Source organism: Callithrix jacchus, chromosome 1 (assembly GCF_049354715.1).
Source record: "Callithrix jacchus isolate 240 chromosome 1, calJac240_pri, whole genome shotgun sequence".
Classification (NCBI taxonomy): Eukaryota; Metazoa; Chordata; class Mammalia; order Primates; family Cebidae; genus Callithrix; species Callithrix jacchus.
The window spans coordinates 188,017,285-188,034,488 of record NC_133502.1 but is presented as its reverse complement, the minus strand read 5'-3'; the positions used below and the strand labels follow the sequence as shown (position 1 = coordinate 188,034,488).

The 17,204-nt window shown below is 39.8% G+C and overlaps 1 protein-coding gene across 21 annotated transcripts in view; it reads right to left on the bottom strand.

Annotated features, from left to right (window-relative positions):
* EFCAB6 (EF-hand calcium binding domain 6) overlaps nucleotides 1-17,204 on the bottom strand; it is a 304,726-nt gene that overhangs the window by 229,907 nt on the left and 57,615 nt on the right. For all 21 annotated transcript variants that reach the window (XM_017964036.4, XM_035265359.3, XM_035265349.3 and 18 more), the window contains one exon: nucleotides 10,924-11,012. In XM_017964036.4, the coding sequence (XP_017819525.4) occupies nucleotides 10,924-11,012 (89 nt within the window). The remainder of the gene's footprint in view (nucleotides 1-10,923; nucleotides 11,013-17,204) is intronic.

Here is a 17,204-nt window from a genome sequence, read left to right as displayed (position 1 = left end):
CTCATAAAATGATTTGGGAAGGATTCCCTCTTTCTGGATTATTTCGAATAGTTTCAGAAGGAATGGTAACAGTTCCTCTTTGTGTGTCTGGTAGAATTCGGCTGTAAACTCATCTGGACCTGGGCTTTTTTTGTGTGGTAGGCTCTTAATTGCTGCCTCAACTTCAGACCTTATTGGTCTATTCATAGTTTCGGCTTCCTCCTGGTTTAGGCTTGGGAGGACTCAAGTGTCCAGGAATTTATCCATTTCTTCCAGGTTTACTAGCTTATGTGCATAGAGTTGTTTGTAATATTCTTTGATGATGGTTTGAATTTCTGTGGAATCTGTGGTGATTTCCCCTTTATCGTTTTTTATTGCATCTATTTGGTTATTCTCTCTTTTCTTTTTTATCAGTCTGGCTAGTGTTCTATTTTGCTGATCTTTTCAAAAAACAAGCTCTTGGATTTATTGATTTTTTTTTTTTTTGATGAGAAGCAAACCTGAATGTTTATTCAATTGATGGGGTGCAGAAAGGAAAGACAAGAGAGTGGAGGAGGTGAAACACCAGGCTGCAATGGGTCCTTCGCTCTCTAAGTCCTTCAGTGCTGTTCCTCATTGCTCCTCCTGGTCCAGGTCAGCAGCAGCCCCCTCCGGAGCAGCAGCCAGAACCCCCAGACTGCTGGCCACTGCCACTGCCACTGCCACAGCAGTTGATTTTTTGAAGGGTTTTTCGTGTCTCTATCTCCTTCAGTTCTGCTCTGATCTTAGTTATTTCTTGTCTTCTGCTAGGTTTTGAGTTTTTTTGATCTTGCTCCTCTAGCTCTTTCAATTTTGACGATAGGGTGTCAATTTTAGATCTCTCCACTCTTCTCATGTGGGCACTTATTGCTATATATTTTCCTCTAGAGACTGCTTTAAACGTGTCCCAGAGATTTTGGTATGTTCTGTCTTTGTTCTTGTTGGTTTCAAAGAACTTCTTTATTTCTGCCTTCATTTCATTGTTTATCCAGTCAACATTCAAGAGCCAGTTGTTCAGTTTCCATGAAGCTGTGCGGTTCTGAGTTAGTTTCTGAATTCTGACTTCTAACTTGATTGCACTATGGTCTGAGAGACTGTTTGTTATGATTTCAGTTGTTTTGCATTTGCTGAGGAGTGAGTGATTTACTTCCAATTATGTGGTCAATTTTAGAGTAGGTGTGATGTGGTGCTGAGAAGAATGTATATTCTGTGGATTTGGGGTGGAGAGTTCTGTAAATGTCTATCAGGTTTGCTTGTTCCAGGTCTGAGTTCAAGCCCTGGATATCCTTGTTAATTTTCTGTCTGGTTGATCTGTCTAATACTGACAGTAGAGTGTTAAAGTCTCCCACTATTATTGTGTGGGAGTCTAAGTCTCTTTGTAAGTCATTAAGAACTTGCCTTATATATCTGGGTGCTCCTCTATTGGGACTTTTAAAATATCATTCCAGTTCATACCTTATTAATCTTCATGCTGCTTCCAACTTAACCAACTATTATCGAATATTCAGGAACTTCCTCAATATGGTGATTTTGATAGATGACAAGTTTTGGTAAGGCCAGGGCAGAAGAGATGGCATACTCTTTCACTGTATGTTATCAATGGCATTAAGTTTTGGCTGGTATAAAACGTGACATCCCAGCCAGGAGCAGTGGCTCACAGCTATAATCCCCACACTTTGGGAGCCAAAGTGGGTGGATCACTTGAGGTCAGGAGTTTAAGACCATCCTGGCCAACATGGTGAAACCCTGTCTCTACTAAAAATATAAAGATTAGCCAGGCATAGTGGTGAGTGCCTGTAATCCCAGCTACTCAGGAGGCTGAGGCAGGAGAATTGCTTGAACCCAGGAGGCAGAGGTTGCAGAAAGCTGAGATCACACCACTGCACTTCAGCCTGGGTAACAGAGCAAGACTTCATCTAAAAGAAAAGAAATATAGTATAGAGTTCTGGGATGGCAAATATCTTATGTCAGCACACTGAAAAGATTATTTCATTATCTTATAGCCTTTGCTGTCACTGTTGAGAAGTTGGTGTCAGTCTAATTGTCACTCCTCTGAAGTCAGCTCCATTTTTCTTCTCACTGCCTTTAAGATTTTCTCTTTGGTTTTGATGTCTGCAGTTTCACTGTGATAATGTCTAGATAGGCATTTATTTTTATTTAACTGGCTTGAGATTCTCAGCCATTATCTTTTCAAATATTATTTCTGCCCTGTTCTCTTATATTGCTGTGGGTTGAAGGTGTTCCTCCAAAATTTAGGTGTTGCCACTGTGAGAGCATTAAGAGGTGATTAGGCCAGGAGGGTTACTCCCTCTTCAATGGGATTAGGTGCTCGTGTGTGTGTGTGTGTGTGTGTGTGTGTGTGTGTCTGTGTCCAGGCTGGAGTGCAGAGGCTGGAGTGCAATGGCACGATCTCGGCTCACTGCAACCTTCGCTTCCTGGGTTCAAGCGATTCTCCTGCCTCAGCCTCCCATGCAGGTAGCTAGGACCACAGGCATGCACTGCCACGCCTGGCTAATTTTTGTATTTTTAGTAGAGACGAGCCTTCACCATGTTGGCCAAGTTGGTCTTAAACTCTTAACTTCAAGTGATCCGCCAGGCCTCGGCCTCCCAAAGTGCTGGGATCACAGGCTTGAGCCATCGTGTCTAGCCTTAGATGACGTTATAAAAGGGCTTGAAGGTGGGCACCAATATACTCTTGCCCTTCCACCCTCCACTATATGAGGATGCCAGTAAGAGGTTCTCACCACATACTGGTGCCTTGATCTTGGACTTCAAGAACAATGAGAAATATATTTCTTTTCTTACAAACTATAGTACCCAGTCTCAGGTATTCTGTTATAGCAGCACAAAACAGACTAAGACAAGTATCTTTTTGCAAATCCAATTGGAAGTATATTAGGCCTCCTCTTCCTGTCCTCCCTATCTCTTACCCCTGTCCTCCTAATTTTGTATAGTTTTGTCTTTCTGTACTGCATTCTAGATAATTTCTTCAGAGCTATCTCTCATTCCACAAATGTTCTTTTCAGCTGTGTTTAATCCACTATTTCTACCCATCCACTGAATTTTAGATCTACAATCAGATTTTTCATAAGTTCTATTTTATACATCTTCAAATATTCATTTTATTGCCTCTTGTTCATATTCATATTTTGAATCTATTCCCTTACTTCTTTAAACATATTAAAACACTGGTTTTAGATTACATATCTGATAGTTCCAATATTTTGAGTGTTTCGAGATCTGATTCTATTAGGTATTACATCTCTTGGCTTGCAGTCCTCATTCTTTGTCTCTTCATATGTTAAGATTGTTTCGTGTGATCTGATGTTACTTGGCACTTTATCTGTGGAAATTCTTTAAGGGATAGGGTTGAAAGCGCATTCTTCCACAGAAGGGCACACCCAGTCCAGAACCACTCAAATAAGTTCCTTGCCCAAAACTTTTGAGAAGACATAGCATGCATTCAAGCACAGACCTTCATGCAAGTCAACTTGTAATTACAATTTCCCCCATTCACTCAGCACCAGTGTTGAAATAGGCAGTTTTCCTCATTGTGCCCTTTCGTGATGAAGGTTTATATTTGTGATTTATCCTTAGCTGAGGGTGTAGGGTCCCAGCTGTGTAGGCAATGGTCCTTTGTTAGGTCCTTCCACCTTGGGAAGGCCCTCTAGGCTTTGTCTGTTGTCTCCTTACTCCAAATGGCAAAACTGAATACACAATTTCACCAGGATTTGGACAATACCCTCAGGGTAGATGCTGACTTTGTAAAATGCTCCCTTCTCTGGATCCCAATTTTTACTCTATGTTTGGCCTCTGAAGATTCCTTACTTTCTTGCCAGCTCAGTAATGTATTAAAATGTATGTATATATTTTGCCTTGTATCCAGCATTTTAATTATTTTCAGTAGAAGTGCTGTTCGTGGTATACAGCCTATCATATTGCTAGAAAAAGAAGTCTGTTCACTAGAATGCATTGTCTCAAAAATAAAGATAATTCTGCTTCACAAGTAAACCAGAAATCTTTCAAATTTAGTTTAAATATTTAGCACAAAGGTAACTCATGATCGTTTTTATCTTAAATGTATTAGGCAGGTTTCACAGTAAAGAAAAAAAAGCTCTCTGCTCTCTGCTTTTAGTTTTTCTAGTTCTTTGGCTTTCTTAACAAAGAATGTTCATATGAGTTTACTGTCCACCTAAGAACCTTATCCATCAAATGGGGATGGTTTTATGTCAAGAACAAGAATAGGCAGCCTGTAAGACAAACTGTCATTCTTTTGAAAGAGCCTGGAAGTCATCTTCATCCCCACTTAGTACTAACTAAACAGGGCACAAAGATGTTCCAAGTGATGGAGGGGATGATGCTGGGTCACTCCTGCTGGAGCTGCTGCACTCATTCCTATGGTTTCGTTTGTTTGTATGTTTGTCTGTTTTGAGATTGAATCTCACTCTGTCACCCAGGCTGCAACACAGTGTCGCGATCTCGGCTCACTACAACCTCCACCTCCCGAGTTCAAGTGATATTCCTGCCTCTGCCTCCTGAGTGGCTGGAAGTACAGGTACGTGCCACCACACTCGGCTAATTTTTATATTTTTAGTAGAGATAGGATTTTGTCATGTTGGCCAGGCTAGTCTTGAACTCCTGACTTCAGGTGATCCACCCACTTCAGCCTCCCAAAGTGCTGGGATTACTGGTGTGAGCCACTGTGCCCAGCCATCTTTTTTTAATTGTGTTAAATACACACACATAACACAACCATTTTTAAGTGTGTAGTTGAGTAGTGTTAAGTATATTCACACAATTTTGCAAAAGACCTCTAGAACTGTTTTATGTTGCAAAATCAAATTCTACACACAAGCACATAAATTCCCTACCTTCCCCTCCCCTACAACACAAATTCTTACACCTAAACTGTATCAGTGATGCATTCTTCATAAAAGTCATGATACCAGAATTTTCTAATATTTCAGGATCAAATTTAATTTTTGTATACCTTTAGGAAGATCGGTTCTTCCTTCTGTGATTTTGTCCATCTTTTGTTCATACTAAATACCATTTTCTCTTATCAGCTGATATTAATTGGCTTTTGTGTTTTTTAATGAACCGCACAGTGTAATTCATTGTAGTACTGTACTACACTGCAGTAGTGTAATTTCAATTTTTATTTATTAGTTTTTTTTTTTCTTGAGACAAGAGTCTCACTTTGTCACCCAGGCTGGAGTGCAGTGGCACAATCTCAGCTCACTGCAGCCTCCACCTCCTGTGCTCAAGTGATCCTCCCACTTCAGCTTCCCGAGCAGCTGGGGCACACCAACCTGCTCAGCTAATTTTTAAATTGTTTATAGCAATGAGGGTCTCACTCTATCATCCAGGCTGGTCTCAAACTCCTGAGCTCAAGTGATCCTCTCACCTCAGCCTCCCAAAGTGCTGGGATTACAGGTATGAGCCACCACGCCAAGCCTCAACTTTTATTTCAGATTAAGGGGTACATGTGCAGGTTTGTTACATGGGTCTATTGTCTGATGCTGAGGTTTAGGGTACAAATAATCCAGTCACCCAGATAGTAAGCATAGTACCTAATCGTTTTTCAGCCCTTGCTCCCATCCCTTCCCCCGTCTAGTAGTCTGCTATGTTTGCTGCTCCCACCTGTAGGTCCACATGTATCCAATGTGTAGCTCCCACTTGTGAGAACATGTGGTATTGGTTTTCTGTTCCTGCATTAATTTGCTTATGATAATGGCCTTCAGCTGCATCCATGTTTCTGCAAAGGACATGATCTTATTCTTTTTTATGGCTGCATAGTATTCCATGGTGTATATGTACCACATTTAAAAATTCAATCCACCTTTGGTAGGCACCTACGTTGGTTAATTCCATGTCTTTGCTATTGTGACTAGTGCCATGATTAACATATGAGTGCATGTGTCCTTTGGTAAAAGGATTTGTCTTCCTTTGGGTATATATGTGGTAATGGGATTGCTGGGTCCTATGGTAGTTCCAAGTTCTTTGAGAAATCTTCAACAGCTTCCCAGAGTGGCTGAACTACAAATTTAATTCTTATATGTAATTGGTGATACAACTCCTGAGAAAATGAGACTTATTCATTTAGAGTCAGATAAGTAAATATTTTTATTACTAAAACAGTAACTCCTAGATCATATACTAGAAAAAAAAGAACTACTGCTGACTGCATACTACAACCTGCTCAAGATGAAAAAAAAAAAAGAGTCCCATGCTTTATGCAAAAACTATGAAATACTCAAGAAGCTCATATAAAAATTTTTTAAAAATTTCTAGCCACTAAAACAGCATCGCTTTCCAACGAACAACATTAAAAATGTGTAAAAAAGTCACCACCAGGCCTGCTTTACAAGAGCTCCTGAAAGAGGCACTACACATAGAAAGGAACAACCAGTACCAGCCATTCCAAAAACATACCAAATGCTAAAGAGCATCAACAAAATGAAGAATCTACAACAACTAACGGGCAAAACAGCCAGCTAGCATCAAAATGGCAGGATCAGATTCACACATAACAATATTAACCCTAAATGTAAATGGACTAAATGCACCAATCAAAAGACACAGACTGGCAAATTGGATAAAAATCCAAAACCCATCAGTGTGCTGTATCCAGGAAACCCATCTCACATGAAGGATACACAAAGGCTCAAAATAAAGAGATGGAGGAAGATTTACCAAGCAAATGGAGAGCAAAAAAAAGCAGGAGTTGCAATTCTCATCTCTGATAAAATAGACTTTAAAGCAACAAAGATCAAAAAAGACAAAGAAGGCCATTACATAATGGTAAAGGATTGATATAACAAGAAGAGCTAACGATCCTAAACATATATGGACCCAATACAGGAGCACCCAGATACATGAGGCAAGTTCTTAATGACTTACAAAGAGACTTAGACTCCCACACAATAATAGTGGGAGACTTTAACACTCCACTGTCAATATTAGACAGATCAACCAGACAGAAAATCAACAAGGATATCCAGGGCTTGAACTCAGACCTGGAACAAGCAAACCTGGTGGACATTTACAGAACTCTCCACCCCAAATCCACAGAATATACATTCTTCTCAGCACCACATCACACCTACTCTAAAATTGACCACATAATTGGAAGTAAAGCACTCCTCAGCAAATGCAAAACAACTGAAATCATAACAAACAGTCTCTCAGACCATAGTGCAATCAAGTCAGAACTCAGAATTCAGAAACCAACCCAGAACCGCACAGCTTCATGGAAACTGAACAACTGGCTCTTGAATGTTGACTGGATAAAAAATGAAATGAAGGCAGAAATAAAGAAGTTCTTCGAAACCAATGAGAACGAAGACACACATGCCAGAATCTCTGGGACACATTTAAAGCAGTCTCTAGAGGAAAATACATAGCAATAAGTGCCCATATGAGGAGAATGGAGAGATCCAAAATTGACACCCTATCGTCAAAATTGAAAGAGCTAGAGTAGCAAGATCAAAAAAACTCAAAACCTAGCAGAAGACAAGGAATAACTAAGATCAGGGCTGAACTGAAGGAGATAGAGACACGAAAAACCCTTCAAAAAATCAATAAATCCCAGAGCTGGTTTTTTTAAAAGATCAACAAAATAGACCACTAGCCAGATTGATTAAAAAGAAAGAGAGAACAACCAAATAGATGCAATAAAAAATGATAAAGGGGAAATCACCACAGATTCCACAGAAATTCAAACCATCATCAGAGAATATTACAAACAACTCTATGCACATAAACTAGTAAACCTGGAAGAAATGGATAAATTCCTGGACTCCTGTGTCCTCCCAAGCCTAAACCAGGAGGAAGCTGAAACTATAAATAGACCAATAACAAGGTCAGAAGTCGAGGCAGCAATTAAGAGCCTACCACACAAAAAAAGCCTAGGTCCAGATGGGTTCACAGCCGAATTCTACCAGACACACAAAGAGGAGCTGGTACCATTCCTTCTGAAACTATTCCAAATAATCCAAAAAGAGGGAATCCTTCCCAAATCATTTTACGAGACCAATATCATCCTTATACCAAAACCCGGCAGAGACCCAACAAGAAAAGAAAACTTCAGGCCAATATCCATGATGAACATAGACGCAAAAATCTTCAATAAAATATTGGCAAGCCAATTGCAACAGCAAATCAAAAAACTTATTCATCATGATCAAGTAGGATTCATCGCGGGGATGCAAGGCTGGTTCAACATACGCAAGTCTATAAATGTAATTCACCACATAAACAGAACCAAAAACAAAAACCACATATTATCTCAATTGACACAGAGAAGGCATTCGACAAAATTCAACAGGCCTTTATGCTAAAAACCGTCAATAAACTCGGTATCGATGGAACGTATCTCAAAGTAATAAAAGCTATTTACGACAAACCAACAGCCAATATCATACTGAATGGGCAAAAACTGGAAGCATTCCCTTTGAAATCCGGCACTAGACAAGGATGCCCTCTTTCACCACTCCTATTCAATATAGTACTGGAAGTTCTAGCCAGAGCAATCAGGCAAGAAAAAGAAATAAAGGGTATTCAAATAGGAAAGGAGGAAGACAAATTGTCTCTATTTGCAGACGACATGATAGTATACCTAGAAGACCCCATCACCTCAGCCCAAAAACTCCTGAAACTGATAAGCAACTTCAGCAAAGTCTCAGGATATAAAATCAATGTGCAAAAATCACAAGCATTCCTCTATACCAATAACAGACTTAAAGAAAGCCAAATCAAGAACGAACTGCCATTCACAATTGCTACGAAAAGAATAAAATACCTAGGAATACAACTAACAAGGAACGTAAGGGACCTCTTCAAGGAAAACTACAAACCACTGCTCAACGAAATAAAAGAGGACACGAACAGATGGAGAAACATTCCATGTTCATGGTTAGGAAGAATTAATATTGTGAAAATGGCTATACTGCCCAAAGTAATTTACAGAATCAATGCTATCCCCATCAAGCTACCAATGACCTTCTTCACAGAACTGGAAAAAACCACCATGAACTTCATATGGAACCAAAAGAGAGCCCGCATAGCCAAGTCAATTCTAAGCAAAAAGAACACAGCAGGAGGCATCACACTACGGGACTTCAAACTACACTACAAGGCTACAGTAATCAAAACAGCATGGTACTGGTACCAAAACAGAGATATAGACCAATGGAACAGAACAGAGGCATCAGAGGCAACACAGCATATCTACAACCATACAATATTTGATAAACCTGACAAAAACAAGCAATGGGGAAAGGATTCCCTGTTTAATAAATGGTGTTGGGATAACTGGCTAACCATATGCAGAAAGCAGAAACTGGACCCCTTCCTGACACCTTACACTAAAATTAACTCCAGATGGATTAAAGACTTAAATATAAGGCCTGGCACCATAAAAACCCTGGAGGAAAATCTAGGCAAAACCATTCAGGACATAGGAGTAGGCAAGGACCTCATGACCAAAACACCAAAAGCGTTGGCAACAAAAGCCAAAATAGACAAATGGGACCTAATCAAACTCCACAGCTTCTGCACGGCAAAAGAAACAGTCACTAGAGTGAATCAGCAACCAACAGAATGGGAAAAAATTTTTGCAGTTCACCCATCTGACAAAGGGCTGATATCCAGAATTTACAAAGAACTCAAACAGATTTACAAGAAAAAAACAAACAAGCCCATTCACAAATGGGCAAAGGATATGAACAGACACTTTACAAAAGAAGACATACATGAGGCCAACAAACATGAAAAAATGCTCATCATCACTGGTCATTAGAGAGATGCAAATCAAGACCACATTGAGATACAATCTCACGCCAGTTAGAATAGTGATCATTAAAAAATCTGGAGACCACAGATGCTGGAGAGGATGTGGAGAGAAAGGAACACTTTTACACTGTTGGTGGGAGTGTAAATTAGTCCAACCATTGTGGAAGACAGTGTGGCGATTCCTCAAGGCCTTAGAAATAGAAATTCCATTTGACCCAGCAATCCCATTATTGGGTATATATCCAAAGGACTATAAATCGTTCTACTATAAGGACACATGCACACGAATGTTCATTGCAGCACTGTTCACAATAGCAAAGACCTGGAATCAACCCAAATGCCCATTGATGATAGACTGGATTGGGAAAGTGTGGCACATATACACCATGGAATATTATGCAGCAATCAGAAATGATGAGTTCGTGTCGTTTGTAGGGACATAGATGAATCTGGAGAACATCATTCTCAGCAAACTGACACAAGAACAGAAAATGAAATACCACATATTCTCACTCACAGGTGGGTGATGAAAAATGAGAACACATGGACACAGGGACGGGAGTACTAAACACTGGGGTCTATTGGGGGGAAAAGGGGAGGGCCAGCCGGGGGGTGGAGCTGGGGAGGGATAGCCTGGGGAGAAATGCCAAATGTGGGTGAAGGGGAGAAAGGAAGCAAAACACACTGCTATGTGTGTACCTATGCAACTGTCTTGCATGTTCTGCACATGTACCCCAAAACCTAAAATGGCAATAAAATTTTTTTTAAAAATTAAAAAACCCCACAAATTTTAAATTTGGCATTTTAATATTTTCCTTCAAAGTTAAATTCCATTAATTCCAAATCTAGATATATTGCATGTAAACTATTTTTATCTGGTTTTAATTTGCTACGTTTACATTTTATTACAGCATCGTTCCTCTTGTTCCTAAGTACATCCTATATAGATGCTAAAATCTTCTCTAAATAAAACTTGACTGGATTAATTCCATTAAATTCCATATGGACAAGCTCTATAAACCCATCTTCCATATATAGCTGTTGGTATGATTAGTGCAAATGGCTTCACATCACAGCTCTTACTCATCATTTCAAATTTCACATTTTCACATGAGCAAACCAAACACTTACCTCTTTATGCCAGTTACATATAGGTCAATTCCACCAAACCTGGACAGAAAATCAAGGTACGGTACAGTACCAGAGGTGCTGAGGGGGATCTAGATTCAAGGGAGCAGAATGATATGTTAGAGAATTAAGATACGAGCAATAGACGCTGAAGCAGATTTCTAAATGGCAGCTTTCAGGATGTCACAGAGAATACTATAAATGGGATATGTATTCCATTAAACATTTAAATACAACTGCTTAACCCAGGTGTCAGGGTGAACATGCATTCTCAGCAAATAAAGTGTAAACAGCATCCCAGAATGCCAGTCTGTGCTCAACTGAAAGTCAACAAGTTACCTACAAAATTATCTAAAATCATCTAAAAAATAAAATTAGCAGAAATATACTCTATATATACTCTAACATATATCATACATATAACACATATTAGTAGCTGAGCCCATAGCATGCACAATTTTATACTGAGTGTCACGTGAACTTTGTACATAACTTTGTACATAAAGTTTTAAGGTAGAAAAAATCCATTTTAAAATTAAAAATTCTACAAAGGATATCATTGGGTCAAGTGGGTCAATACAAATTGTAGATTAAATAAAAGTAATATTTCAATGTTTAATTTGCTTAAGTTGACAATTGCACTGTATTTATGTAAAAGAATAGTTCTTAGGAAAGGTACACTGATGTATTTTGGGGTAAAGAACTGTGATATAAACAACTTCCTCTCAAGTGTTGTTGTCGTTTGTTTGTGTTTGAGACATAGTCTCACTCTGTTGCCCAGGCTGGAATGATGCAATCTCAGCTCACTGCAACCTTCTCCCCGGTTCATGTGATTCTCCTGCCTCATCTTCCAGAGTAGCTGGGAGTACAGGCATGAGCCACCACCACGCCCAGCCTCCCTCAAGTGTTTTTAAATATATATGAATGTATATTGGGTATATTGTTTGCATACACACACACACTCACACAAAATGAGAGCTCACAGGAGAAACAAATGAGGTAAAATGTTCACAATAGATAAATCCGAATGATTAAATGAAAGTTGCGAGAAAAAAAAACAAAACAGACAAACAATCTGAATAAGGGTATATGGCGTTATTTGTATCATACGGGCACTATTTGTACCTTTCTTATTCTTGCAACTTTTCTTTTTTTGTTTGTTTGTTTTGGAGACAGGGTCTTGCAGGTCACTGCACGCAGTGGCAAGATCTCAGCTCACTGCTGGGTTGTATTTTTAGTAGAGATGGAGTTTCATCATGTTGGCCAGGCTGGTCTCCAACTCCTGAACTCAAGTGATCCACCTACCTCGGCCTCCCTAAGTGCTGGGATTACAGGCAGGAGCCAATGTGCCCAGCCTATTCCTGCAAATTTTCTAGAGGTTTGAGATTATTTCTAAGCAAAAAGCTAAATTTTACTTAATAAAAATATTTCCAAAAAAGCACTATGAATCTAAAATTTAAATAAACATGAAATAAATATACAATCAATATAAATCTATTTCATGATGCTTCATACACATACACAAAGTATAATTTCCCATACAGTTGAAAGGCTCCCAAATCTACACAATCAAATGTGTTATTTACTAAGCTCTTAAAATTCCGGCCTCAAAGCCTAGCGTGGTTATCACAGTCTCCCCAAAAGGATGAATTGCTCTTTACTGTTTAAAACATGTATCACTACGAAAAGAGACTGGGGGGAGGGGCTCACAGGGTAGGCCTCCGTATAGCCTTTTCCTGGAAAGAATGCCCATGATTTCTTTTTCTGATAATGGATTTTTTTAGTAGATATAATTTTGAGCAAGCATTTCCATTTCCCTAGCCTTGCAGAAGGGCGAGAACAGATTAAACATGTCATTCAAGGTTGGGTGCCCTCCTGGTTTTGGTAGTGATAAGAGGAAACGAGAAAGGGAAGAAACATATCTGCAGAGCTCACGCTGACTAAGTGGGCGCCCGCACTGTTCTCAGTGTTTTACATGAGCAGCCCTAAAACCACCCTCAGAGGTGGCGTGACTTTCTACAACTCTCAAAGCAGAGGTATGGCCTCCCTGCCCAGCACAGCCGTGAGTGCGCACGATCTCCGTGAATTCAGAGTGCAAGCCCGTCCCAGTGCACCAACCACCTGCCCATGAAGAAAAAGAGTCCGTCAAATTGTTTGAGCCTTCATTGCATTTCATATTGTTATTTATAGTCTAAAACAAATTATAAGATGATAAAGAAATTCTCTCGATGATCAGTCTCCAAGGCTAAGCCCCTCAGACGAGTAAAGAATCTAGTCTAAAAGGAGAGGCTCTGCTCAGTACTTGCCTCTTGGTATTTACAATTCTGGCAAAAATGTTTAAGAATCAAAACCATAGGCGAATTGCTGAAAGCCAATTCTTAGAGTGGGGCTGGGGAGGCTGGTTTTTAAATTAGTAACTGTTATTGTGATAAGTATCTCGCAAGAAGACATTTTATCCAACCCGGCACAACCACTGGGACAAAAACAGAACTTTGTTTTCCTTCTCTGGAATCAATTTAGCAAATCAACTTCTTTAAAAATGGTATCCATTAATATTCAGGGACCGAGGCCACGTTTTTAAAAAACACCGAGTCTGCATTACTCTTAACGGAAACAAAGGTATGGGGCAGATTACAAGCAAAACCTCTTCATACTTCTTGCCCTGGTCAGTCATTAAAACACTGACACTCAAACATTCCTGACACAGGTCTTAAAATAAAATTGAAGCTAAAGTAAATTCAGACTATAACTGGAGAATTCTTTCCTAATTTTAAAGGGAAGTTACCATGAAATCTTTTCCTCATTTTGTAAGTGTCCAGTTAGGCTTACACGAATAAAAAAGAAAGTGTGGGCCAGGCACGGTGGCTCATGCCTGCAATCCCAGCACTTTGGGAGGCCGAGGCAGGCAGATCATGAGGTCAAGAGATCGAGACCATTGTGGCTAACATGGTGAAACCTGGTCTCTACTAAAAACACAAAAAATTAGTTGGGCATGGTGGCACATGCCTGTAGTCCCAGCTACTTGGGAGGCTGAGGCAGGAGAATCACTTGAACCTGGGAGGTGGAGGTTGCAGTGAGCCAAGATCAAGCCACTGCACTCCAGCCTGGGCGACAAGAGTGAAATGCTGTCTCGAGACTGTTAGACTGTTTCACTAAATGGATTCATCATAAGACCATCTAGAAAAGCCACAGATGCCGGGAAGTCCATGGATGGAGAAGGGAAGCCCTGCCCTTCATTCCCAATGACGTTGGCCTCCTGCAATGCACCACACTCCAGCCTCCTTGACTGACACACAGGTCACAGGAGCTTAAGGTTCTGGAAATCCTGCTTGTCATTTAGGATAGACTACCAAGGCCTGTTTTTTTAGTCTTTGAAGTTCTACAGTTCTCAGTGGCTTCTTTTAAAAACAGATGTAGCTTTTAAAAACAGATACACATTTCATATTTTCTGTACTTTTGCTCTTCCTGCATAACTGATTAGCTTGGGAACATTGTCAAAATTTTAAATTAACATTAGATCATGACTATAAGGACACATAGCAGGAAATAATATTTTAACTCTCCATTTGGCATAAAGTATCAGTTAAACCAAGTTTATGAGGAAACTGATACAATGTTTACAGGGACAAATGTTCTTCATTACCATATGACACAGCAGTTCTACCCCTAGGTATGTACCCAAGAGAACTGAAAACATATGTCCGTATCAAAACCTTGCACATGAATGTTCACGGCAGTGCTATTCACAAAAGTCAAAACCTGGAAACCACTCAAAGGTCCGTCAGCTGATGAAAGGGTAAACAAAATGTGGTCTATCCATATAACGAACATTACTCAGCCATAAAAAGGAATGAGGTACTCATTCATGCTGTAACACGGGTGAGGCTTAAAAACATGTACTAGACACACAAGATCATTTATTGTGTGATTCCGTTTATATGAAATATCCAGATTAGTATTTTCAGAAACAAGCAGAAGGGAAATGGGGAGTAACTGCTAATGAGGACAAAGTTTCTTTTTGGAAGAAAACAGTCTTCAATTAGATAGTGGTGATGACTGCGAAATTGTAACTATATTAAAAACACCGAGTTATTCATCTTTGAAGGGTGAATTTTATGACATGTAAATTATACCTTAGTAAAACTGCCATCACAAATGTAGGCAGTGTCTACAGCCATACCACCCTGAACATGCCTGATCTTGGAAGCTAAGCAGTATCAGGCCTGGTTAGTACTTGGATGGGAGAACTCTGGGGAATACTGGGTGCTGTATGCTTTTAAAAAAAGAAGAATAAATAAATAAATAACTTTAAAAATGTAGACAGCAATAAAGCATGATGTGGGAAAAAAATCATACGTACTATTGCTCCATTGTTACAGAAGTAAATAAAGGGGGAACTTTTTTTAAAGGGAAGAGAAAAGCTCTGTCTTCCTCCTCCTTTTCTATCTTTTCTAACAATTCAGTCCTAAAGTCATTAGATGGGACAGAGGGAAATGATGTCACAGTGTGGGGGGAGCCATCAAAGTCTGAAGGAGGATATGGCATGAGAATGGCATCACCATAGTGTGAGGTCAGTGTCCATGAGGGGAGAGCAAGTGCTGGAGATGAGCCACAGAACAGGGAAACTGATCAAATAAGCAAATATACTAAGGAAAAGAGGGCCTCTGGGGCTGAGATGAGAGTAATGAGTCCATATTAACTTCTTTTGAAGGATGGATTATGGTCATTATAGGACAGTGTCCTTGTTTAAAGAAAATACACACTAAATAGTATCACATGACACTTGTAAAAAGAAAAGAAAAATAAATAAATAAAATAGGAAATACACACTAAAATGGGTGGGGAAATGGAGAAACTTACTCTCAAATGGTTTGGATGAAAAACATGTTCTTTGTACTGTATTTCCAATCACTGTAACTTTGTGATTTCTTTGAAAAAATAATAAAGTGACCAGGCATGGTGGCTCATGCCTGTAATCCTAATGCTTTGAGAGACAAAGGTGGAATGACCACTTGAGCCAGGAATTTGAGACCAGCCTGGGCAACATAGACCCTCTATTTATTAAAAAAAATTTTGGCCAGGCGCGGTGGCTCATGGCTGTAATCCCAGCACTTTGGAGGCCAAGGCGTGTGGATCACGAGGTCAGGAGATTGAGATCATCCTGGCTAACATGGTAAAAACCCATCTCTACTAAAAATACAAAAAATTAGTCAGGCATGATGGCATGAGCCTGTAGTCCCAGCTACTTAGGAGGCTGAGGCAGAAGAATTGCTCGAACACAGGAGATGGAGGTTACGGTGAGCTGAGATCTGAGATCGTGCCACTGCACTCCAGCCTGGGCAACAGAGCGAGACTCTGTCTCAAAATAAATAAATAAAATAGATATTTTTTAATTAGTGGGGCATGGTGGTGCACACCTGTACTCCTAGCTGCTCAAGAGGCTGAAGTAGGAGGATCACTTGAGCCCAGGAGTTCGAGGCTAACACAGTGAGACCATGTCTCTTAAAAAGGATAAAGCGGAGAAGTTATGCAAAGAAAGCTCAAAACAGACCAGCCCTCCTACGGAAAACAACCAAAAACTCTGATTAAAATAAAGTAAAATAAAACTTAAGGCTCTGGAGAGTGAATGAAAGCAGGCACATTTTGCAGGAAGGCAAAACTTAGAAGACAGGACAGGTATGGAGGCAGTTTCCTGCTCTATCAGTGGCTTTTATCCTGAGAGCAGGCAGCAGTCACTGCCCAGCAGAGCAACTAACCCCATTAGAAAACCCACTGTCTCTTTGACCTAAAGGACTGGCATACAAAACTTAAAGCAACCACAGCCACAAGAAAATGTGGGGAGAATTTCATATTTTCTCTCAAAGGAGAGAGACAGAGGAGGAGCCCCTCTTCCTGGATATAACCCTGTCCAAATTTCTAACTGACCCTGAACCATGCATGTGCAGGTCAGACTCAAAAAGGCCCAGATAAAGATAAACAAATGAATTGAGTTAAGAGCAACTGCTGGCTGCAGGGAAGACAGAATCTGCAAGTTAACTGCCTGTCAAAACAAAAGCGTCAAGTCTTCAGAGGAACAGAACAGAATCCAGAGTCCCCACACCATTTACAATGTTGAGTGCTGCACTAAGAAACAGCCATAGCCACACATGCGCACTGAGCACTTGGAATGTGGCTAATACAGTTGTATTAGCTATTTTTTTTTTGCTTTTTAAATGTTAATTTAAAATTTAACAATAATATTGATTCAATTATTGGAAAACTTTTAAGTATGTTTGGAATAGTTA